This window comes from Anas platyrhynchos, chromosome 13 (assembly GCF_047663525.1).
Source record: "Anas platyrhynchos isolate ZD024472 breed Pekin duck chromosome 13, IASCAAS_PekinDuck_T2T, whole genome shotgun sequence".
NCBI classification, from domain to species: Eukaryota; Metazoa; Chordata; class Aves; order Anseriformes; family Anatidae; genus Anas; species Anas platyrhynchos.
In genome coordinates, this window is record NC_092599.1 from 22,299,952 (window position 1) to 22,326,370 (window position 26,419).

The 26,419-nt window shown below is 36.8% G+C and overlaps 2 protein-coding genes across 14 annotated transcripts in view; both read right to left on the reverse strand.

The window, feature by feature from the left end:
- The window catches only part of ARHGEF3 (Rho guanine nucleotide exchange factor 3), a 132,037-nt gene extending 123,642 nt beyond the window's left edge, over positions 1-8,395 (reverse strand). For 3 of the 10 annotated variants that reach the window (XR_005269067.2, XR_005269066.2, XM_027467582.3), the window contains exon 1: positions 8,016-8,395. Coding sequence is in view for 2 of the 10 variants with exons in the window: in XM_027467582.3 (XP_027323383.1) it covers positions 8,016-8,332 (317 nt within the window). In the remaining 8 variants the exon portion in view is untranslated. Of the gene's footprint in view, positions 1-7,358; positions 7,631-8,010 lie in introns of those variants that run through there. The other 7 variants (XM_072044350.1, XM_072044345.1, XM_027467583.3 and 4 more) reach the window with 7 other exon arrangements.
- A 5,535-nt stretch (positions 8,396-13,930) lies between these two features.
- IL17RD (interleukin 17 receptor D) overlaps positions 13,931-26,419 on the reverse strand; it is a 50,972-nt gene continuing 38,483 nt past the window's right edge. For all 4 annotated transcript variants that reach the window (XM_027467603.3, XM_027467604.3, XM_038185942.2 and 1 more), the window contains 6 exons: positions 26,269-26,334; positions 25,690-25,744; positions 24,650-24,760; positions 22,792-22,976; positions 20,606-21,545; positions 13,931-17,920 (listed from right to left, as the gene is read on the reverse strand). In XM_027467603.3, the coding sequence (XP_027323404.1) occupies positions 17,805-17,920; positions 20,606-21,545; positions 22,792-22,976; positions 24,650-24,760; positions 25,690-25,744; positions 26,269-26,334 (1,473 nt within the window). In that variant the 3' untranslated portion in view covers positions 13,931-17,804. The remainder of the gene's footprint in view (positions 17,921-20,605; positions 21,546-22,791; positions 22,977-24,649; positions 24,761-25,689; positions 25,745-26,268; positions 26,335-26,419) is intronic.

Genomic DNA, 26,419 nt, shown 5'->3' on the forward strand with positions numbered 1-26,419 from the left:
CAGTCAGCCTACTCCCAAAGACAGGTCTACGCAGGTCCTAGTTTGCTCTTTACTAGGAGAGACAGGTAATTAAACAGCTGATACCCACATCACTGACAAGTTTTATGGCCTTGTCAAAATACCAGAAGATTCTTAGCTTCTAAACAACAAATGGAAAATTGGTATCTATCTACAATTTCCAAGGCCAAGGATATCAAATATCATCACTTCTTCTCTTACTTAGAAATATTTTTTATGAGAAATTCTCAGCCTGCAGGTTCTATCCCGACTCACTGTTGTGCCACAAACAGTTCATCGGCTCTTCCTTCAGAATAAATAACTATTTCTAAAATAAAAACTTTTGTATTTTAGGATGGAGAGAAGGATACATTTCTTCAAGCACTAAGAATATCTAAAGTGAACCAAGCAAAATTAAAGATAAAACTGGCAAAATACAACTTTGTTTGGAATATGCTGGTTTATTTTTCAGCCAGAGTATAAAAACTATGTCCAAAAATGAACATCCAGTAATAGCAACATCTTAAAAAATTAAACACAACTCAAGAAACAAAGGAACAAAGTTCAGGGAAAAAAAAAAAAAAAGACTATTCACAGGTGCTTCATTCTATATCACCATCCAACTCTTGTTTGGACTTGAACTTTATGACACAGGCTCTATACAGGATGAAACTTGAAGGAGGAAAATAAATCTATAATATTTTTTCTTAATAACTGGAAGGCAGATGCCAAGGCAAGTCAGTAAATATCAGCTTAAGAGACTGCTTAAAACATATTCTGTTCCTTACCCTCTGTTTGCATACTGAGCCTCGACTGTTCTAGATAAGATGCTCACACTCGAATTAGGTGTTGCCCTAGAGATCATGCTCTGCTTTCACAGGAAGAAGTGGGCAAAAGGCAGTCCAACACACACAGCACAACACTTAATCCTTCAGACACCTACACAGATCACCATTTCAGGACCATTTGAGCAGAAAAGATGAAATGATTCCAAAAAGGAGTTGAAGCCCCCTCACCCCATGGGCTCAAAGCCACCTTTAATTTCGATCTAGCAAAATGAGGAAAATATTAGCCAATCTTTCTAATCCCATCCCCCTACACAAAAACTTTTTTTTTTTTTTTTTTTTTTTTGTTACAAAGTATATCTGTGACCACCACCAAAAGTCTTTTTGTCTTTCCTTTCATTCCCTACCTGTATCTCTGGACAAGTAAGATACTAAAGAAGTGATAGTTAAAAAATTAAAGTATCATTCAACTGCTATTCACAACAGTTAAAGTAAAACTAACCAAAGTATTCTGATAAAAGATATTCCCACAGCTCCTCACCTTCACTAGAACACTTCACATTGTTGACATTGTATTTAGTAACACCTGGCTGAGAAAAACTCTGAAGAAAGTTTTACTGATACCTAAGACTTCTCAGTGCAGAAACAGTAATTATTCCTTTTGAATAAAAAGGTGGCAGTAAAAATACTACAGTAATGCGTGTACCACAAAGAAACATCAGGAGTGTTACACACACACTCTCAAGCAAGAGTCTCTATACTCACAAAGCCTAAACAAGAGATTGCTAATTAGCAAAAATGTATCATAGCATCTTTAATTTTAAAGAGCTGATGTTCCAATTCCTTACAAGCTGCGCAGAAGTCTAATTTCCAGTAACAAGCACATTTACTTTTGCATTGTTTTCTGCGAAGTCATATTTCCAGGCACATATTATGACATCTTGATAGCACTCAGCTGCTATCCAGGAGGCTAGGCTGCCTTAGGCAAACAGCTTGTTAAAAGGCAGAATTAAACTTGAAAATGAACTTCATTTTTTAATTGCTTAACAACAAGAACCAAAACAATCTTTTATCCAAATTGTTTTTCTGATGTTCTCAGATACTGCAATTGCCAAACATCTTTGTACCACTAATGCGTACTTCAGTAAAATCAGTGAGAACTCAAGAAGCACTTAGAGTATTTCTCCTGATTACAACTCCAAGTAGCAGGCAATGCTGAGAACCTTCACATTGCATAACCACTTCAGACCAAGCCTGGCATACCATAAGGTTTCTTTAACACACACTATGGTTATTTCAAGTAAATTTTGACTTCAGCGAATGCATTATATGTCAGTACTTACCATCTTTAAGTCATTCAAAAATGCATGTGATGCATTGAAGAATGAGGTTTTGAAGGTCCTTTTTAAATACATATTTTTGAAAAGGTTTTAATTACTCTCCTTGAGACATTTCATTAAATACTGTTCTCTTCAGAAGAACAGATAAGTTTTTATCTAAGTACTTTATATAAGTGCTATAAGTACTTTATATAAGACCCACATCAAGTATCAAGCTTGGCTCCTTCACCCTTATATACCCACCTGCTATAGGCACAGAGATGGTCTAACCAGTCTTACACAAAAGGTAATGTTTACTTTGGAAATAGCATGAATATTATATTTATTCTCAGCACAAAGTAGATGAAAGGTAAAAGGCAACAGTCATGCAAATACAAATTCATATCAGGCTGAAGCCAGAGCACTGACATGGAATAGTGCTCTATGCTGGAGAAATATAACCTTCTGTGAGACACTGTTCTCTAGCCTTTTATTTTACCAATGTTTAGCTCTTTTCCCCAAAACAAGCCAAAAATAAAGAAAAACAACCAATTATGTTAAAAGTCATCTCCGATCACCTTCAAGGAAAGCACATAGAGAAATTTACCATAATTCAGACTACTGGTTTAATTTGTTCTGCATATCAGCAGATTTTGTAACAGTGTCTTTCAGTGGGATAAAGAACAGAAGAGCAAGGACTCACCTGCACTGCCTGATCTGCAAAGCTATCAGGAGCTTTGAGTCTTTTAGTAGTTTCAATTGAGAAAATTTAGCAGCACAGGGGGAAAAAGGGAACATTTGGGGCTCTGTTTTCACTTCTAGGGATGGTAGCTGATTGCTGTATCAATAAAGAAAAGGAATTATTTGCAGTGCTTAGTGTCTTAGTAACACACAGCCAAACCTCTCTTATATGATTAGGAAAAAGCTAACATTAGGAAATGCTAGAAAATACTTGAGAAGAACTTTTCACATAGAGTGCTTAAAATGCAGAAGGTGCACACAAAGTTAGAAGTACTGTTTAGACGAATACCCACAACACTAAGTGCTGTATGCTAGTCAACAAACATATCAAGGAATTATGTGTCAGTGATATGTGACACTAATTACTTATGTCATTCTGAGATAAATCTATTTTTCTCTGGACCAAAAGATCCAGATGTTCCTAATATTTCAAGTACCTGGCTTCAGCACCAGACAGTAAACAAAACAACACATCCATCCCATCAGCGTGCAAGAATAATTCTCCAGTGCTAACTACTTACCACTTTACACTTTTCCCCCCTTCCAAGTTTTTATTTCTTTTCAATAAAGCAAACAAACAAAACAATACAGTAATCATAATCCAGCTTCTATTGCAGATTTATCACTAGCCTTTAGCCGGTTTGCAAAGAAAAAAGGAGCAAAAAGTTACACTGATTTTGTTCATACAGTCTGATTTCAAATACAAATCCAACTACTTTTACGCTAAACATACTGCTTTGTGTTTTGCAGTTGACACTATGAAGCAAAACAATGTTGAAAAGTTATTTCCAAAGATAAGGAGTATTTATGTTCCCAAGTGAGTGACTCATACAGCTAGCAATTTCTTAGATTAATTTAACTCTATCCACTTCAAATTTCTGAATTTGATAGCAAGCACTGTGCAAAGCTAAACAAATTTCAGGGACAATTTCTTAAATTATATATATATATATATATATATATGAAATTTGTATTTAAGTAAAGTATTTTTCATGCTAATTACAGGCGCAAAAAAAAAAAAAAAAGGAAAAATCAGTATGCAGTAGTCTAGTATAAAAGTAATGCAACTGCTGCTACTTTTTCACATTCTTCTCTTCCTTTCAGTATATTTCAGTTTCCATCAATTAAATAAAAAATAATAATTATTGAAAATAAATGAAACTAAGAAAAACCCTACAACTGCTGATAAAAGCACAACCCATTTTCCCCTTTATCAAAACTATCATCGCCAGGGAACTAGCAGGTTCAAAAATCTATCTGCCTGGAACGGGCATCGGATTTTATCCTTGACATTAAAATTATCATCCATTCAGCCTATTATCTTAATAATCATGTTTATTTAATTCAAAATTACTACACAGTTTCATGTCTTTGAAGTTTGTCAACTTGTTTCTGCATTTATTTTTCCAGACTTAATAGACTTGAATGGCTGACAGAAGTTGTGTTGTTCTAAAATTACCTTCTCTGTCTTTAGAAGCTTTTCATCTGCAATTGCTAAGCACACCTGGAATCCAAACCTACCTGGGAGAGCTTGCAAGATTCTCCCTCCAAAGAGCAATCAACTTGCTTGAAATAATTTGTTCTAGGATATTCATTATTTATCTGTGGAACATCAACAAAAAGCTAATTTTGACAGTAACTGTTTTGGTAGGCAAAGTATTTCAAGGCTCATACTCAGACAAGAACCTTGCCATCTACAAGGCGATAGCAGGTTTAGGATACAGCCATCAGAGGCTGCATCACACAAATGTGGCAGCTTTTGGTGCTGGACTGCAATTCATGTATGCCTCTTACCTCTCCCAGCTACAGAGTATCTGGATCCATCAGGTAAGGCCATGTACTAGAAAAAGCTGTCAGCCACCCCCCAAAACACGCACTGTCCAAATAGTTGTGCTTTGCCATCTTCTCCAAAACAAAGGTGATAGTCAAGACAGAATCTTCTGGGAGAACACTACCTGGACACACTGTGATATTTAAAATTAAATAAATAGGATTCCTGATACAGTGCACATAGTGCAATGGGCATACTCTTCTTCTAGTTATAATCTTAAAAATCTATCTCAGAAAAGTGCAGAAGTGTTTAAAATAAATAGAAGTACAGCTTTCATTAGTTCAACAACTAAAATGTTTGAGAGACGATACCAGCACAGCAGCTGATCTTGCTCTACAGAAACCACACAAGATAACACTTGCCAACTTTCTAAGTTTATGCAAGCTTCAGTGGTATAAAAGCCAATAAACCTTTCTGAATACAAGTTGTACCACACACTGTGTACCACACCTGCAGCGTGACAAGGAGAACTGCAACACTGTGAGGATAGTTAATCCTAGGTAGAAAGCAAAATCAGTAACAGTATAGGGCACATTTCTATTTCCATGAAGTAAAGCAGTAGCCTGTATGGAACACAAAGCACCTTCAAGCAGCTCACAGACCTCTGGTTGCATGCTTAGTCAGCTTTGGAATCCTTAGGCTACTCATCAAGCGTGCGATAAATAAATATGCATGTACCTGTGTTTAGATATTAACAACCTGATCCACTAGCATACTAACTGCTTGTTTTCATTGCTGGGTTCTATACAGGGTTGAGCACCTGATAACTGATCTCTGCTGACATTTCTATAATTGTCAGCAAATTGCTTCATGTTCAACCCTGGTTGATGGTAGATGTAAAAACAAGCAAAAAAAATGTTTTCCCACGCTCTGTATTAAATTTGGGGGTTGAAGCTGCCACAGCTCCATGCTATATAGCTACTTATTTCAGAACAGCAGCTATTATAATCCTTAAAAAAGCATGGTGTTTGTCTACCACAGGTTACTGCAGTATATTTAGTGAGTTCTGTATTTTCCAGTCACTTACCTACTACAATAGTTCTACATGCTTTTAGAGATTTGTGCAAGACCACAGTCACTTGTTTATTTCAAATATCATACAACTTGGACAACACACCCTTACAAGCTGAGAGGCATAATTTAGTAAAGAATCAAAGGGACTTACAGGACACAGAAAATATTAGATATATGGAGATAACATTTTCCTAGTTAATAAGTATAAATGCAAACACCAAATTTTCAAGACTTTCTTTGTACAGCAAGCTCAAGTATTTTCATGCTTCCACCTTTTATTTCAATGTAGTACTGCTCTGCTCAGGCTTATTAAGTTATTAATTTATTAATTAAGTTATTATTAAGTTATTAAGTACTTGAATACCTTCTAAAAGTACAAAACCTATCTACAAAACCTAGGTAACCTTGCAATGCTTAAAACACTGAAGACATAAGAATAACATTCTAGCATACACAGAATTTAAGGGATTAGGTTAATTGTCCTTAACATCTAAAGGAACAGATTTAACAGATAAAATGTTAAATGAGAAAATACATCTCCCATATCAATATTAAGAATTACAGACAAACTCCTGAACAGGAGCAGGTATCTCTCGCTTCAGTTCCCAAACAGGAAAACAAAACAGATTTTTTATTTAAGGACACATGGTCTGACTGGGCACTTTCTGGAAACAACTCCACACAATACACCTCCAGATCATGCACACAGAAGACTCCCACAGCTTGGAATCTCTCCAGAACAACTGTCTGCATAAAAGCAGTCCTGGGAAGAAGAACTGCACTATTCAAAGCAGAGCAGAGGACCAAGAAATGTGCAGGGAATGATACTGAGTGTTACAATGTCTCCGTGGGTCACAAGGCCTTGTCACACTGCTAACTGATTGGCATGATTATGACAGGAAATTAAAAGGGATTGCTGTTCAAAACAGTATTTTGTTTAGTAAAATGAGTAACAAATATTTACTGAACAGCTAAGAAGTTGTATGTATAAACATTTTAGACAGAAAAGCTAAATCCACAACCTGATGAGCCAAAGATAATCCTGTGCACTCTCTCACTTCACGTATCCTGGGGCAGCTGGACACACTCCCTCACCTCCAAAACCCTCTATTCTGCAGCAAATGCCTTAACTCTGTTTCCAAACACCATGGCTTCTCCTGCATTGAATTCAAGTTCTGTACAAATACAGAGCCTATCTCGCAACTTGTTGTAGTCAGACTTCTGTACACACTGTAGAAATGGGTATTTAACTGAATTAATCCAGTAACAAACGGTTGGGGATAGTTTTCCCTACCCTTTCACGAGAAAGAAGTGAGACACACGAGGTACTAAAGGACTAGATTTATATTTAAATCTGATCAGTGTATGTATGCAAACACTGACGAGATATGCATCAGCACTTACACACATGTGCAGGATCTAAGAACTGTGAAGAAAAATAAAGGAATCAGTTAGCAAAGCTAGATTTCTCCTGAGAACGTAACGTGTTCCTTGGGGAACCACACGCTTTGGTCAGCAGGACAGGCAAAACGTGAGCACAGTGACACGAGAGGCAGGCAGGAACCACCTCAGGGCGTTATCACCAACACAGACCTCCATGCCCTCCTCTGTCCCCCCTCAGCTAGGTACCCGTGCCCTCTCAGGGGATGCTGCTCCCCCCTCGCCACGTACCCCAAATCTGCCGTGGCCGCAGGCAAGGTGCCGTTTTTTCCCTCGTTCTGTCGCCTACGGACCCCGACAACCTCCTTCCGCTGAGCTGGGCTGAAGGCTGGGCTGGAAACCGACGAGGAGCGGAGCCCCCTGCTAGGGGCTGGGGCCGAGAGCTTTGGGAATGACTTGCTTGTAACAGCAGCTGCGCTTCTCAAAGGAGGCGAGAGACACCTGGGACTCTGCCCCTTCCTCCTGGGAGCTTTCCTTTTGGACTGACACTCGTGTAACCGGCCCTAAACGAGTAACGAAAACCTTTGAAGAACTAAGTACAGCTAAAACGGCTGCTGAGCCCCCGGGAGGTAGCGGCCCGAGCGCCCGCCGCCTCCAACGGTCGCTGCCGCCCCCTCAGGGCCTCCGGGCGGCCGCGGGTCCCTCAGGCCCTGCCCGCCCCAGCCCGCTGGTGAGGGACTCCTCCGTCTCCCCGGGGGACCACTAAGAGCAGCAGCGAGGAGGGTATGAGAAGACGGAGGAGGCGGCGAAGCGTCCCAGTCCCCCCACGGGCACAACCCAACCTCTGTGACCAGCCCCAGAGCCCTGACAGGCAGCAGCCGCCTCCCCGCCCAGCCCCAACCAGAGCGCGGACACACGGTGACAGCACCCCACACCACCGCACCTCACCGGGCACCCTTGGGCTCCTCCTCGTCTCCCGGAGTTGCTTGACCCGGTGGCAGCCCCAGCTGCAAGGCGCCGGCGGCTGTCAGGGAAGAGACGCCGAAGCCCCCCAGGGCTCGGCTCGGCTCCCCGCCTTCCCCCCAGCCCAGCCGCTTCTCGTTTGTGCGCCCCTCCCTTCCGCTCCTCCCCGCGGTGGCCGCCTCAGCAGCCGCCTCGGCCCGGGGTTTCGCCCCCCTCAGTCCTCTGCCGCCTGCCGGGCCGGGCTCTGGGGCAGGCCCGAGCGAGCAAGGGGCGCTGCTGGGCCGGGTTTGGGAGTGCGGCATCCACCGCCCCCTCGGGGCTCCGAACGCTCCGGAGGCAGAGCGACCAAAAAAGGCGAGCTGGAGCAGCTCCGCGCCGAGAATCGTCGGCAAGGGACCGGGATTAGGTCCCGGCAGCCCGGGAGAGGAGGAGGCACCTAATTTGCAGATGTAAATGGGGGGGGTCTGATTCGGAGGAAAGGAGTATCGAATAAAATACAAATCCCAAAATAGGATAAGAATGCATATAAAGATAGAAACAACCAGGTAATGGCCTCTTTACATCAGGGACTACCTTTCTGCTCTGTGTTTATACTCTGCCTGGTAAACTTGCTTTGAATGACAAGACTCTATAGGCACTACTTCAGTATAACAGTAAATAATAAATAGTGGCAATTACATAACTTAGTTGTGCCAGGAGAGGTTTAGTTTGGAAATGATGAGACATTTCTTCTCAGAAAGAGCAGTCAGGCATTGGGGCAGATTCCCCAGTGAGGTGGTGGCATCACCTGGGGCTTTTCAAGGAAAGGCTGGACCTGGTGCTTAGGGACATGGTTTATTGGGGGACAGTGGTGGTATGGGGATGGTTGGACCAGATCATCTTGGAGGTCTTTTCCAACCTTAATGATTCTGTAATTCTATGATTAAGACATGCAAATTAAAATGAAATGTTTTTGCTTTATCAGCACCAGTATTGCCAACGTAAAGCAGCCAATGGAAAAAAATTTATATATATATATGTAAGCTCACCACATTTTGTAGCCCAGAGGCACCTGAAATATTTTAGAGTAATTAATTGGGTCGAACTATGGTTAAGTTTTCCATTTTGAACTTAACCTTCTGCAGTGAGAGTTAATCTTTCAGTTGTTTTGAATAGCTGAGACTAGAAACATAGTGTAAGGCTAGTTATGTGGAATAACTATACTTATAAGGAACTATGAAATACACTTTTGAAACTACAGACAATTCAAGTGGAAAACAGCCATGAAGGTAGTTCTTTAACAAAATGTCACTGACAAAGATTTTGATACTTCTTAACACAGGCTGTTTAATTATTATTCTTGTTACTTGTTAGAGAAATTTAGTGCATCTTCTAAATAAATGACTGAACTTAATTTCTCCTTTACAAAGACAAATAAATAGACAAATAAATAGACAAAAAAACCCACAGCCATTATGAGATAAACTACACATAGCTCATGTTGACTCATCTTTGTAAGACCAGTGTCTGAGTGTCAGAGCTAATTCTATGCCTATTTTCTATGCTACCATCAGCCAGTTAAAAGAATTATTCTTTGCAATTCCTTTTTTTTTTTTTTTTTTTCTCTCACTCATAAAGCAGCAATTCACATAAACTAGTCAGGTATATGGGGACCTGGCACTTCTCTATGCCCATGGCATCATTAATTACCCAGGGAATTATGTTTTAATCAACACTATGTTATGGGCAACACCTGGCATCCCAGCAGTATCAATGTGATCAGGGGAATGGAGCAATATCTAAGGCTGCTTAGGTCAGGTGGTCCGTGATGGGTTCCTGAAACACCGAGCCTTCATCATGGCAGATGACAAGAAAACTAGAAAGCAAACATCCCATCCCTACTTTGGTAGTGCCCGTTACAAAAACCGCACTGTAATGGGCAGTGCATGCATGTCTACTTTTTATTCAGGACCTACCATGCCTGTAAAGGAAGGAGATAGTTTTATATCTCTATTTGGTATTCATCCTCAGGAAATGGGAAGAGATGCTATGTTCAGAGACCTTTAGCTTCTAGCCTATCTTATCTGTCCTCAAAATTTCCACTTTGAGTACACAATGAGTGAAGGATTGGCTAATGTAAATTCTATAAGTGTGTAACATAGTGGAACCTACTCAGTCAGATCAGCTGAAAAATGCTGTATAGAGAGATTTAGCACTTTTTAGTAGTTACTCATAATTTTTTTTATTATTATTTTTTTTTAAGATGATGAATTCTATAATACAACTCACAGATGTTGGTTTAATCTTTTTAAATCTTAATGAATGTGAAATTTTCTTTATTATGCAAAATCCAAACTGTGCTAAATGTCACTTATCACTGAAATGAATTATCACTTCAGTCCAAAACCTTATTCTAAAATACAGCAATATTTATCAGTTATGCTTAAAAATAATCTGTTTTTAACAAGCCAATTTAAGGAATTTTCAGATAAGTGTATTTCTCAGGTATAAACGCAGACTAAGCAAAGACAGTTGAGTGTAGAAATGAGAATCCTGCTCTGCTTTCCTGATTCACTGTAACTATTATTCTCACTCCACCCTCAGTAGGTGTGCATTGTCCAACTATTATCCTGCAAAGACATGGTGGTTTCCTTCCTAACACCTAAATCACACCTTGGCACATTTGCCAAAGCTGCAACAGAGAGTAGACGGTTTCCTTTCTGTTGATGACTAACAACTTTTATGGGAATGTTCCTTGTATCAAGCATTACTAAAGACAAGGAGGCCTACCGCTAATTCTCACTTCTCATTATTTTGAAATCGGGATGATGTAACTGACAGCAATGAAATCACTCCTGATTTTCATCAAAATGATAGTTATTTCTGCAAACCAGGCTTGCATCAAGCAATATCCTTCTGGAAGAAGAGTACCAAGGAGTGTTTTCAGTGGCTGAAACAGGCCCCTGCAGAATCCGTTTTAGGTCACAAGGCTGTCCCTAAATCATCCCTCAGAAGCCTCTGTGTGTTATTGTAGAGGAAATAAAACCCACAGATGTGGGGCAGAGGTAGGCAATCTCTTCCTCCTCCTCCTCTTGCAGTTCCTGCTGTACCTCTCCTGCGCAGCCCTCTGGTTCCCACCATGTTCCATCAGCAGATGACTTGCTGCACAGCAGGCACAGAACTTGGCTAGGGAATCAAACAGTTGACTGCTTTAACATGTGGATTATTGCAAAATGGCAGAAGCTGCAATAATATTTCTAGCCAAATACAGTGACTGACTGCAGGCTGTTGAAAGAAGCAGTATTATGGTTCAACATTAAGACATTAATCCCTTTATTCTGTCTTCAGCTGACACCAGCCTCACCTGTTCTGATGCAGATCTATTTTCTGTCTAGTTACTATCTATTTCTCACGTAAAATGAAGATAACACTTGCTTATGGCATTTGCATCCCTAGCTGTGCACTTGTGAGGATAAAATAAATCTATCCTGTGACACACCAAAAAACTCCTCTGATGTGTCCCACTCATATTCTTAGTATCTGATTTCATAATCAGACACACTGAAACTGGATGAGTCATCCGAGAAATTTACCACTATTAAAAAGGGGTGCAATCACAGCATTCATAAAAGGTGTATCAAGAAAATTCTACTGAAAAAGATTTTTGTATCGTGAATATTGTTCAGCACTTTGCACTGTACATTACTTTCAACACCCAGGAGCTAGCTGCGGTGAAAATGTGGTGGGCTGCCTGTAGCTGTCCAGATGTAAAATCTTGTTGGGGTCTTTTTCCTTGAAGCAGAATTTTTTTTTGTGTCAATGTAGCAAATTAACAAGTCTTTTCACTAGATGTTTAACTTACCTTTTTGCTGTTCCAGGTATCCAGTCTTTTGACAAATGTAGTCCTCGGTAACTGGATTAGAAGTAAATGGTCACTGCCGTGAAAGGAGTGACTTGTATTTTTATTTTTTAATCTGTATTTTTAAGGGACTGACAAAAGTAATAAAGAACAACCCATCTGCAGTTGTTTGTTATAGCCCCTATTCCAGCAAAAGGCCGAGCAAAGCCTCAAAGGTTGCTTTATCCCAAGATGGGAATAACACTATCACTCTCCAAGGCCCTCTGTATAATTGCATTCTATTAGTAAGAGAAGCTATGTTCTCCAGGAAATTATATTATGATTATTAATAGTCAAATACTTTTGGTTGAATAGAATCTCATCATAAACGCACGTGGCTATTATAGGAGTTAAGAGCAAGCTGCGTGAACAATTTGATGTTGGTTTACAGTCAAAGGGTTAATACACAACTTGCAGAGGGAGAGTGCACGTTATACTGCTTATAAGTAAAGTGATACCACAGGTGCATTACTTCCCCTGTGGAGAAAAACCATGAATTATACAATATTAGGCAATAAATTTACCTGACTTGTATAATCAACAAGACTGTCTTTCTTCAAACAGACCTCTTTAGTGCAGTGACTAAGTAGTTAGAATTCCAGGTAAGGCAGCAGCAGCCCAATGGGACGACATTCAGTATGCTCAATCTCGCTACTTCAATCCTCCATCTATTGTCAAGGCCTGTCAACCTACCAGCAGGGCCTGGAAAAAAGGGTAGTGGGATTTCTGTGATAGATCAGTCTTGAATGTTACATGTCCATACCATTGAAATGAAGTCTTAATATTAACATCTGTCAATTTCTTCTTGCAGTTGTTTATAATTAGACATAAACTTATATATATTTTCATTTTCACATTAATGTTTTCAAACTCCCAGCTGTCCCAAAGTGTCTGCACTGGAATAAAATACCCAAATCTCACAGAACTGAGCTTTTAGCAACTGAGATTTTCATTTTCTGGTCATTTAGCTACCATTTGATAGTAAGGAAAGAATATTTCCCCTTCCTTGCTTTTTGTGAACAGTAAGACAATTCCTGCTATTTCCATGGACTGCTATAAATATGGAATCATTGTCAACAGTGTAGCTGCCCATAAAAGTTAACATTATAGGTAGATCAGACTTTATTAAATCTGTTCTAACAGAATAAAGAGTGAAATTATATCCAGTTATAAATGATATAAACTGACCATTGTTTTTTGTTTGTTTGTTTTTTAATGGGTCTGGGAAACAGCAACAGATAATGCTAGCAAGTAAAATAATTTATAGCAGACTGAGGGAAAAATTCCTTGAGCTGATCGATAGCACAGCTTTTAACTTCTGACCTTTTAGAATGAATGGTCAGAATGGTCAGACCTGAATTATTCAGGTCTGACCATTTATAATTCGAATGCACACGTTGTGTGCAATGCACCATAACTCAAATAACAAAAGATTTAGTTTTTATTTCTGTGGGAGATTTCACTATCAAGTCACCACCATCTTTAAATGTTTTTAAATGTAAAATAAAAGAAAAAAGAGAAGTTACTTATATTCTTGAGATGTATTATCCATATGCACATCTCCATATCAATTAATGTCTTTCCACATCCTCAACGTGGAAGAATTTTGGCCAACAGCTCCCATACATCAGAAAGCATTCTGAGGGTTCTTATGTTTTAAACTGAAGACATAAAAACTGAAGCAGTGCCTTCTTTCCATTTTGCTTCAAACACAAATTCCCATGTATACAGGACTCCAAGCATTTAGATCATAGTGAGATTAGGACTGTAGAATATGAATAATACACCTTGAAGAATCCCTGTTCAGATACAGACAAGACTTTATAATTCAAAAAAGAATTTAAATGTAACTATTATCATACTTATTGACACTTCAGAATGTCTTTGATTTATATACAAGCAGAATTAAGAATTTGGAGACCCAGAGAAGATGAAAGCTAAAATATTTTTAAACACCATCCTGTAAATCCAAAAATAAAAACCAGTTCAACACAGCTAATGTGTATGCAACCTGAACAGAAAGTAAGCAGTTCAATTCTTTAATAACAGTTTTACAAACTCATTACAGATTTTTCAGTCTTTAAGTTTGATTGTGCTAGGCCAAGAGCCCATTATAAAAACCTTCATTTACTTGATCAACATATGGAATATGAGTGGTTTCAGGGCTTATCCCTGAAAATACAGTTTGCACAATTCATTGACTGGAACAGTTCTTCGAAATCCATTCAGATGGGAAGAGAAAAATAAAAGTACATAAATCTTAGGTAATTATCTTCTTTGACAAAATTAACTCAATTCAGTTCATTATAGCTTTGTAGTTGATGTGGATAGGTTTCACTTGACATGCAAAACCATGTACTGCTAGAAGACCTTTGAGGACATAGTGAAAATAATTATATTTTGGACTCGATGATCTTGAGGTCTCTTCCAACCTAGAGATTCTGTGAATTCATATTCAGGCAGTTTTATTAAAAAAAAAAAAAAAAAAAAAAAACAGGCCCAGTCTATCCAATACAGAACTTTTAGACAATTACTGCTTCTTACAGTTGATTAACTATATTAAACACTCTTGCAGCTGTAAAGTCTTACAGTTCTTACGGACTATATTAAACAACCATCAAAATATCTGTTTCACTTCTAGACATGTAGTGTGAATAGTGGTCAGTCTGTTTATTTGCATGATGTGCATAATTGGATAAAACAACTGCTAAGTCAAGCTAAGTCTGTTACTAAGAAAATCCAAATGAAAGAAAATGAACAAAAAATATTTTATTCTGAGATTTACCTCCTAAATTACAGTATAATAAAATTTTATTTCTCCAAATATCAACTACATTCTATTTTCAACAGTTGTTGTGTTTATGTACAGGGAAAAATTATGACAATAACTATTTATCAAAGTATTGAACGTAGTTATATCTTGAACCTTTAGCTTGTCATTTTTTTTTCCACCCTCACAAAAAAGACATTTTGAAACACCCAATGTTCATACATTCAGGTCTAGTGGTAATTAAGGGGATTCTTTCACCATTAATATTGTTTACTAATGCTTGAAAATAGTAGTAAGCTAAACTCTAATATGTGTATTAACATATTTGTTCAAAAAAATGTTTACAAGGATTTTTTGCTGTTATTCACATTGGAGAGAAAATACAGAATTCTTGCAAATTCAGTACTATGTCCTTCTAGTATGTCAACATACATAATACTTTTCTGATTTTATAAAATACTGTGTCTTTTTAAAAAATCGCTAAATCTGATCAAGTATTGATTTTTTTCAATTCTGTGTATGTATATATATATATATATATATATATATATATATATTTTTTTTTTTTAAAGCAGGGGCTTGTTCTACCATCAATTTTCAGTTAAGTATATTCTTTCTTCCAAGGTCATATAATATACTGTTTCTACCTTAATCTAAAAAGGAATTCTTTTTTCCCCACCTACAACAATTTCATTGGCCTCTACATAGACCCTTTATAATTACAAAACAATTAAGATTTGCAGGATTGTACAGCAAATTTTGAAGAAACATAAGGAAAAACATTAGTAACAACTGATCCTTTGTGCAGTTGCTTTTGTCCATTTTCAAAAGTGGATTGAAAATAATTCAATTAACACTGAATTTAAAAGAACCACAGAATCTTCCCAATCTTTAGCCTAGCATAAAATAACAGTATGCTAAGCTAAGACTTTCCACAGGGGACAGCAGCATTACCATTACTATTCAATTGCTAAGAAATTGGCTCCTCCTTATGTATTGCAGCTTTGGCACTTCTGTGCACAGCACCTCTTCAGCACACATCATCTGTAACTTTTCTGCATTTATTTCATCAATCCAAACACTTTATCTGGTAAAACCACAAAAACGCACTGAATCAAGATCTTTCACAAATGGATTTAGTGAAGGAGTATTTACCTCTACATTATTCTGCCTAGGTCGACCTAGGTATTTTTTTTTTAACTCCAAAGAATGGAAAAACATTAAATATTTTGCTTTCAGCACAGCATATGAAAACGTAACTGAAAGTGCAGATGACTGATTATGTATTTAAAGCCACCTAACTTACTTGGATGTGAGTTTGAAGTTTTCCAGTTAGTGCTTTTTCAAATTCAGAAAAAAGGAACAGTAGGATTAATGGACAAGACCCTACAAATCTGACACACTGTGATGTTAAGTCATCATGGTATAATTCAATGTTAGGTTTAAATAATTGTTACATTTTATCCATTACAGTACCTTTCTTACTACATCTGTGATAGTAGTTTCAGGAGTCTTCTGGTTGGATCTTCAAACAATTAAATATAAACTGATGGCAAAACATACAATACTGGAGCTTCAAAGCTACTCAGCCAAAAATCACTTCTTTAGTAGTTCTATCTCATGCTACTACAAGAAGTAAAAGAACGTAAGAGTTCATGAGGTCTAATTCTCATATATCAAAGTGGAGAAAATACTTGAGGCGTTTGAGTTCTCCCTTGATGTATTCCTAAAATAACCTCCTGTTAGTAGAACATGAAGACAAATGAAACAAGACAGACTCTTGACTTTCATGAGCAAAATTAGCACAGGCACACTGAGGAGGTGTCCTTTACTATTTGCTGTTACCATGCTGGTGCCTAGAAGCCTTGCAGTTAGTTACAAAGATGTGTTTTACTAGTGAGAAGATGAAAAGTTTCTCTTCGGAAATAGCAAGGATACTTTGGCAACAGTATACCTACATGGTCACTGTAGAAGAAAGGACTTGCGTGCTCTATGTCTTTAGATAAAGAGGACCAGTTCTATTTTTTGCCTTTTGTTAAAATATAGTATTATAACAAAATATAATACTAGTAATATTATACTATCTTAATTACTAAATAACGATAAGTACTGTAAACTTAAAAATAAATCACAGGCTTCTGTTTAGTGGTTGGCTCAACACAAAGCCAATTATTCATGTCTGCTAACTGCTTGTCTTTAACTTTTTTACCCCTGGTGATTTTGTAGCAGCATGTCCTTGAAGGATAATATGACATTCCCCATATAGCATACTTATCACATGGTTGGACAGAAATAAAATGAGGTCTTAAATACAAAATTTGATCTTTCTTCCTTCATCTCTTTAAAGTATTCTTTATATTAGCCCTTCCAGGAAGAAAACAGGAAACAGTTTCCATGGTATCACTCAGCACATGCAGAATTCATATTTGTATCTGTTACAAAAACGATACTTCCGACTCAAAATGGTACTATTTGTGCATCACCATATCTAGATCACGGAGAAAACATAGTAGAATCATATAGAACAGAGACACGTTCATCTGAAAATAAGTACTGAGACACGTTAACATCTGGGAAAGAGAGGAGACTATGAGGATAGGAATTCAAATATTTTTAAGAGAAAAGGATTTCTCCCGATGAAGAATTTCTTGATCTCACCTTTGTTTTTAATCTTCCTTCCAAAAAAATCCTGCTCTCATTCACTACAACACTCCTGCCATAAAATGTCAGCACTTAAAGATAGAGGGAGATGCTGGACCACAAGATTTACTAAGACTTAATGTTCTAAACCATTTTATGTCCAGCTGTAAGATTTTTTTTTTTTTTTTTAACTAAAGTCACTTGATAATGACATCTGTAAACAGTGTAATATCATGAAATGTAAATTAGTAATAGGAATAATTCTGAAGTGTTTTTTTTTTCCTGCTGCATTTTTCAAATCATTAAAAACTTAATATTAAGCCCAACAGATTCAAGTTTACTGGCCGTAAAAATCCCTTAAAATCGTTGGTCATCCTTCAGGGAGTATTTGTTCCTTCAAGTAGATTTAGTGCTGAAACAGTGTGGCAGTTAAAGCAGAAACAGAGGCTGTTGATAAAGTGGCAATGCATAGCAATGTTGTGATGTATTACAAAGGGGCAATTGCCTGCAGTGCATCAGTATGGATATGGCAATGAAGTTCTGCTTTACATATTCCAGGCACTAAGAACTTTGCAGAAGTAATTACAGGAGGTTCTTCTTCCCCTATGAAAGATTAAAATAAAAAATAAATTAAAAAAAAAAAAAAGGAAAAAAAAGGGAAAAAAAAGGGGAAAAAAAAAAGGAAGAAAAAAAAAGGGAAAAAAGGGAAAAAAGGGAAAAAAGGGAAAAAAGGGAAAAAAGGGAAAAAAGGGAAAAAAGGGAAAAAAGGGAAAAAAGGGAAAAAAGGGAAAAAAGGGAAAAAAGGGAAAAAAGGGAAAAAAGGGAAAAAAGGGAAAAAAGGGAAAAAAGGGAAAAAAGGGAAAAAAGGGAAAAAAGGGAAAAAAGGGAAAAAAGGGAAAAAAGGGAAAAAAGGGAAAAAAGGGAAAAAAGGGAAAAAAGGGAAAAAAGGGAAAAAAGGGAAAAAAGGGAAAAAAGGGAAAAAAGGGAAAAAAGGGAAAAAAGGGAAAAAAGGGAAAAAAAAAAAAGAGTGAGGTTTATTACTTCAAACACTGACTTTGGATTCGTTCAATATTTTAGAAACAATGCAAAGAACTTATAAACCCTGCTGGATCATAATGCCTCAATTATGAGGCTGAACTATTGTGCTCAGTAACTCCTTATCTAAAGAGTTAATACAAACTGTCTCCCCAGGCATGGCTTCCTGGAGAAGACCATATTAGTGAATGGACCTATTAAAGGTCTGGCTGCTGGGTCTTCCACAACATTACTTTGGTTTAATTGTCAGTGGATCATACCTAATGTGATGATCTCTTTGAGAATTTCCTCTTTGCAGTTCTGTGCTTGTCCGAAGCCTATTGTCTGTACATAATTTCTAACACTTTCAGTGCAGTTCATGTGATCTATTGTTTTAATTTGAAAGAGTAAATAAAACTGTCTTTTAAAGAAGAAAAGGGGGTGGGGGGAAGTACCCTGAGATACATATACTTGCTGTTTAATGACAGAGCTGTTCACTTCATTTGTGACCAAGTTACAGATAAAAATCCATAGCCAGAACACAAACGGTACTGTGAATGCGAAGTAATAATTTAGACATGTCCGACTACTAGAACATGAATACAAGCTACACAGTAGTATTTACTTCTCTCATTACTAGGCATATAAATATTACATCTATAAACATTTTGTATGTATTGGACAGTAACAAGATGTAATGGGTTGTAACCTACTTAGTGGGCACATGATACTCAGTTCTAGATATTATCTTCTTTGCACCCAATTAGGACCATGGTTTGGGCAAGGGGAATTTTGAGCACGAGTCACAGTAGTGTTTTTGGACAGGGATAAAGAATGAGAAAATGTCAGAAGTTATTTTGGTTTCTTTGCATGTTACAACATCAGCATTAAGATGCACCTTCACCAGGCAGTGCTATAATGCTTAGCCTCTATAGATGAAACGTGTTAACAACTATGTATGTGACTTGAGATTCAATTACTGGAAAGACTGCTTCTTTCTTCCAGAGACCACTTGGCAGCTGAGATACTCAGCTGACAGCTCTGTGATTGAGCCATGAGGGGGAATACTGGTAACGCATTCTTACAGAGAGGCATAAATCTAAAACTAGCATCCTACTTTTGTCCAGCACATACTAGAACCTTTATAGATAGTCTGGAAGCTTTTCCACAAATATGTGAAAAGGCTGAGTTAGAAGACAGCAGGAAATTAAATCATATAATACAAATTTTGAAGCAATAACTGGCTATTTATAGGTTATACAATGAAATCAATAAATCTGTATTTTTTCCATGGAAAGTTTTCGGGTTCTAGTTATTTTGTTCTACAGACTATTAAGACTATACATACAAATGCAGTATCAATCAGAATCTATATGTTTCCTCATTAACATAATTCTAGCATCAAAGATAGCTTATGAATTATCTGAACGATCAAAAGAATGCATTTAGGTAAAAGAAAAGTCTATCAAGTTACCTCTTTGCCAAGACTCATTCAAGAAAGCAAAACAGCATATCAGCATCAAAATGCCGTTCACCTGTTGTAGCTGCTCCAGGAAAATCTCAAACATTTTTATCCTAATACATACAATTGCTGAAACATTCCATACTGATGTAGCTGTGATGTCAATTCAATGTATTCAAACTAGTAAGGTCAGATCAGCTTTTAATATGGTCCAAGGCAATATTTATACCATCTAACTGTATGCATGTAAATCTCCGTATCTGTTTTGTAGAGTGTCTTCCAAGCATTTAAATTCCTCCACTGAAACCTTTTTGCTTGTCCATCTCAGCTCCATATCAGATGAGAAACCCAATGTGATTCTGAAACTTGAGTTAACCACTCAGTATAGAGTGTATCCCTAAAGGTTCTAGCATGTGCTGGAGTAAAATAGTATGTCAGTTTTAGATTTATGGCCTTTCTGTAAGAACGTTTCACCATATTACTGTCCTGATTAAGCCACACAGCTGTCAGCTGAGCATGCCAGTTGTCAAAGAGTCTCTCTGGAAGGAAGATGCAATCTCTCCAGTTATTAGGTGAATCAATGAAAAGTGGCTTATTAATATAACTTTAATGAAATCTTACTAAGCTAAGGATCAGCTCCCCACAGCAAGTAGAATGAATCTTTTCCTTTAATGTTATTAAAAACCTATCTTTTGTGACCACCTGTACATAATGCTTACCTTCCTCTGCAGCTCTCTATCTAGCTCCTTACACAGTACCTTAAGTATTTTGAGATGTTCAGACATATTTTTCAAAACACTGCTGTATCTTACCTAATCCTGATGAAGAAGAAACACTTTCTGTAATAGAAGATGTTTCAGTTTGGTCTGTCAGTAGTCCTTCCATTAAGGGTAAAGATAGTTCAGATGAAGGAACAGACGAATCATAGATTCCAGAATCTCGAGGCATATTTTTCAGATTTGAAGTTTTAACAGCGTGTAACAACGGCTGAAGAACAGAGCTGCCACCACCTTGAATGTCCTGAGTTTCTGTATCTTCTTCAAGGTTTAAGTGCTGAATTATACAATGAGAGTCTGAATTTCCAGCTGAAATAATATTTACATCTGTTTTCAGGTAAAAATCATCATCCATCACCTGTTTATTCACTAAGTCATTTAAAACCAAGCCTGAGTCAAATTTTTCCATGACAGGTTCTGAGTAATATAAAGGAGGTGGAAGGAAGGGAATAAATTGTTTCTCAAACCAATCCGGCTCCTGATCAATGAACTGATGCATATTGCAAATGGCAACATAAAGGGACCTACCAGACTTGCTCCTGAAATAATTCCTTTTACTAACATTAACGGGAAACACCTCTTCATCCTGAATGCTAATGTCTCTGGAATGTAAATGTGAATAAAGCTGAGGGAGATTGTCCATGAGTTTATATTTTGTACTCAGATCCAGAATGCCAGGGATGTCTCCTTCACAGGAGTAATCAAAATAGACTGCAATGAACTTGCAGAGGTCATTTGAATTCTGCTTTGCCTGACGAAGCTTCTCTGCAACAGTCAACACAGCAAACAGAAAGAGTTCTCCTTGTCCTGTGTCTTTGGTTACCCGTCTGTGTTTCCAGTTCTTTTTTTCAACAAAGTATTTCATTCCCTTGGAACACACGATGATGATAAACTGAGACTCGTTTATTTTTTTTATAAGCCACTCTTTCTGACCTTCTTTACAAATTTTTAGATCTTCCCACAAATCTAGAGCCACCTGGAAGAGAAAAGAACATTCTGGTTGATTTTTATGATTAGGTTATTAGATACATTTACTAATAACATCTAAATGTTTTATAAATGCTCAACAAATCAGCTTGTATTTATGCAACAATTGAAAATTAATCATGAGTTTAACTATGATTTGCCCTTGATGTAAACTCAAGAGGTTTTAAAAGATATTTAAGTAATAATTAACACAGCATTGGTAGTGGACAAACTGGAATCAGCAGTATTAACCACATCAGTAGTTATTCACCAAAATAAGCAAAGCCTTATGTTCAGCTAAACTTTGCCTGTAGGCTGAATATTTCACTGGGCTAAGGAAGTCAGCGAACTGCTAAAGTAAAAAGGAAAACCTTCCAGATTGTTTTACAATGCTAGTTACTACATGAACCCATTTTGCTGGTTATTTATTATTTGAAGTCTGAAACATTTTAAGCTTGTGAATAAACTGTGAACATCCTCAAATATGTGGGGCATCCATTATTTTAATATGTTTGGCCACCAGAGGTCAGACTTGCTGTATAGCTGAAAAAAAGTTCCAATTCATACATTCAGATTCAGTGGCAGGATTAAAATTCAACAAAATAAACTAGTAATTATCTTGACTTTTCTTACAATTATAAAGTGAATAACTGGATGCATATTGATCATATTTTAGAAAACGTCTCAGATTCTGAGCCAAGTATTTAAAAAGTGGAAATTTTGATGTCTGTCTTACAGCTTTAAATCAAAAATAAGAAAAAAAGATGCTCATTTTACAGCAACAATGGAACAAAGTAAAAAAATCCACAAAAATCAATATATAATATCAACAAATACATATATTTGCTGCATAAACAGGATTCTTAATGTATTTAAGTGTGCATGTTTGGTATTACCACTTCAGAGTTCTAATGTGAAAGATACTTTTAGAAACACTGAACTATATCTTTAATACTTGTGTGGGTGCCAATTATAAAGATTCATGACATTCTACACAGAAAAAACAGTTAACATAAAACTCACTAAGTATGGCTGAATAATAGTCCTGGAATCAATGCAGTACACATTTTCCACAATTCTGTCTTCTATGCAGACTATAAGAAAAATTATATAGGCAATATGTAGAAAAATAACGAAAATTACATCTGTTGAAAGTAGGCATTGAAATAGCCCACTTCAAGTACATATCACTATGAGTTTTGTGGGTACTGTTTTAATTAAAGCAATTCTGTTTACAGAAGAAATATTGAGCTTACCTCGCAGCCACAAAAGTCCTGAAGAAAATAAGCAAAGCACTGGATGACATTAATGTGTTTCTGGCAATCTTTACTGGAATAGCAGATGAACACTTTTGGACGAGGACGAAGTCTTTCCACAGGGAGACCTGCAGCATATGCTGAAGACTCTGAACTCTCCTCATCTAGATGGGAATATATATTTTCTAAATTGGAAGAGAGGAAGAGAGTTCACACAATAAACGTGTGAGTTTGTTTGCTTTAAACTTTATTAGGCTCTTTACTAAAGCATGTAGTTAAGACTTTTCAAATGATAATTCATTTCCAGCCTGAAAAATTGCATACCCTCTATTTACCAACTTTGGACCTGCTAAATATGTGGAACATACTTGGGAAGTGAAATGTAAAATTATTACTGTAAAACTATCTTGAGTTTTCTGAGTTGTAGTTTATAAATAGAATGACATTGTTTCAACACACTGTTCAAACACCATAGACCTTAAAGATACATGTATACTATCATCAAGAGCTTTCTGCATAACAGTCTTATTTACTTTTTTAATAAAACAGAAATGTGACACAACAGATAAGAACATTAAACTCCAAGAATACAGATCCTTTCAGAACATCATATAGTATCTCTCTCGTATGTATGTTATATATGGACATTAATCTGAATTAAGATAGTATTAACTTAAATCCAGATAGTTACTAGTGTTTTCTTTCTTGTATGGATGCTTTCACACCAGAACATGAGTGCTTCACACCAAGCTAATTCAATCTTGTTCTGCAGTTGGTTAAACATTATTTTGGAATACTCATTTTTTACTCAGAATTAATTTCGATCTATGGATTTAATTTACAACAATTTTATTTTTCATCAGGAATAAGTAATCTGGAACACCTCTCTCTGTAGACAAATCCTCAGTGATTTGTCTTTTTGTTGGAACTGAGCTAGCTGCAAGCAAAGGATCAGCCACAGAAGACCAGAAGGTAAAAGGATTTAACCCAGACAGCATATAGCACTTGCAGTATACCTCATTTCCAACATTCAGATGGATAACACAGATACGTGAGGTTTGGGGAATGTAACCTCTTTTTCCATATTCATGAAACTGCATGATTCCCTAGATTCCACAAAAAATGCCAATTGATTTTTAACATCTCAATGTAACAATCACAGCTTGCCAGGTCCTGGATGCGGAAGAGATAGAAGTCGGTGAAAAGGGATGGAAACTAAATTACAGAAGTTCCTGCAACTTCTGCAGAAAGTCTGAAACTGTGAATCTTCGGAAGAGTAAATTTAGGGAGAAGACTTAGGATGAAGCGTAAAAGCAACTTCCAGGAAACTGAGCAAATCTGCATTAATAGATACAAGTAGTATTTCAGAGGGTGCTGAGTTATATTTGTATCACATTTCCTTCTGGTTTAAAATAAATATTAACTAGACATTTCTGAATGAAATAAAGGAATGTTTAAAATAAGATAATTTACAGATATGTTCATATTCTACACTGACATGCAGTATTTTCATGAATAAAAAGAAACCTTACATCAAAAATATTTCCAGCTACTCTTCTATTCTGTCTACAGTGAACTCCTGATTAGTGTTTTTTTTTTTAAAAAAGATTATTAACTTTTAAAAAAAAGTTAACAGCACTTTTAATTACAAAAAAATCACCATCAAGCACTGGATTAAGAATTTGCTATAAGTTTCAACACACAAAAAGGCTGTGGGGCTGTGTGAAGGAAAGACAAATTAGTTAAAAAGAAAGCAAGCTCTTCAGAAGAAGGTATTTCTGGAATAAACCTACTAGCTAGGACCTTTTTAGTTGCAAAAGTACATTTAAATGCAACTCTGTATTGAACAAACTCTTACCTTGCTGCTTCTTGCGGCACATCACCGTGAAAAGTGTTGCAAACGCTGAAATGACAACTAAAGGGACTGTAATGGCAATAGCTCTTATTGGTCCAGCCCACGGAGAATGTACTTTGAAAAACAAAGCAGAATTAGGCATGGGTTTATTATAACTATTTGATCAATCTTTACACAGAGAAAAAAATTGCTGCAGCACACACTATTATCAGACGATTCTCAAACATACAGAAAAATCAAACATCATGTTCTGCTCTGTTATAAATATTTTTTATGCTAATTGCCCTCATCACCACAGCATTAGAGCAACTAATGTAAGCAACAAGAAGTAACAAGTGCTGTATGCCAACTCAGACTGTGTGTTGTTACCTCCCACCCCACCTCCCATGAGGGGAACTTTACCTGAGTTTAGTTTTTAATACTATACATACCAGTCATTTGGCCTGTCAAATTTTCATTCCAGAGTGCTGAACTAGCCACTTACGGAAAAACTGAATTCCTGCAGAGATTACCTTCAGCAATGTGCATTAGCAATCAGCCTGCTTTGTCTGTTGCCTTCATCTATGTTTTTGGTCTGCAATTATATTCTGAAATCCCTGTTTAATTTCTCAATGACTGGTCTAATACATACAGATGCCAAGCATTCACCTGACAGGTTTTTCACACTGCTAAATTTCATTTCATGGCTGAAGTGCACAGTCAGGTAGTGTTCTTAGGCTGCTCATTACATTATTTCCACACTACTGCATGGATCATTTGTTTGCGATTAAGATACAGACTATGACTTTTCATATCCACATGCACAACAAATGTGACTTTCCCACAAAGATTTCCAACTACATATTGATCTAAACTGTACTAAATATATAGAGATACACAGAGTGCATGTGTACTCTCTTTTCATTAGGTCAAAAGAACGCAGTACATTTGCCTCAGTAGATTACAGCAAACAGACATGTCAAATCAACATTTATTTTCAAAGTAATTAAAACTGAATAAAAGTTAATAATATATATAGTGTATAGTGCTTTAAAAAAACATACCTGGTTTTAGTGCATAGTGCATTGTTTTCCTTGTTGTGTTAGTGTCATCAACCAGCTTTGAAAAGTAAAAGTTGAATTTTATTTTGTGGAAAATTCATTTTATTTATTTTCTGCAATATATAAACATCATTTCACAACCAGATGTGAAACTTACTATTCAAAAGTTAAAATTACGAGCATTTTAAAGTAGTAACTAGTGAAATCACTCATCTTTGATCATACATAGTTTACTGTTGTGATATTAACTTTTAGACTTCTCATACTGTCATCATCAAAAGAAATACACAGCTCTCAAGTATAGTGGAAATTGACCAAACTACAGAATTCTAATTAAGAATCAAAGTCCAAGAATTATGCAGGCCCACAATTTTACTTGAAAGCACAGATGGAAGTACTACGTGCTTAGAGAAGTAAAGCTATAGAAAGGTCAAGAACAATCTGCCTTTGCTTGCCCAAGGTACCTCAGTAGGGATGCCAGAAATCTAATTTTACCAAACAGTTTGACTTGAAATACTTTAGTTTCATTTTTCCCCCCATTAATATATTAATTCAGCTGTAGTATGAGTTTCTAAATATTACCTCAATTATATAGTCCCCTGGAGTTACGTTCTGAAGAATACAACTTGTAGTATCTGTGTTTTGCTCCTACATTAAAGAAAGAAAATACTTTGCTAGCCATTCACATACTTTTAAAACCTAATACAAAATAGTCGCATTGATTTAGGAACAT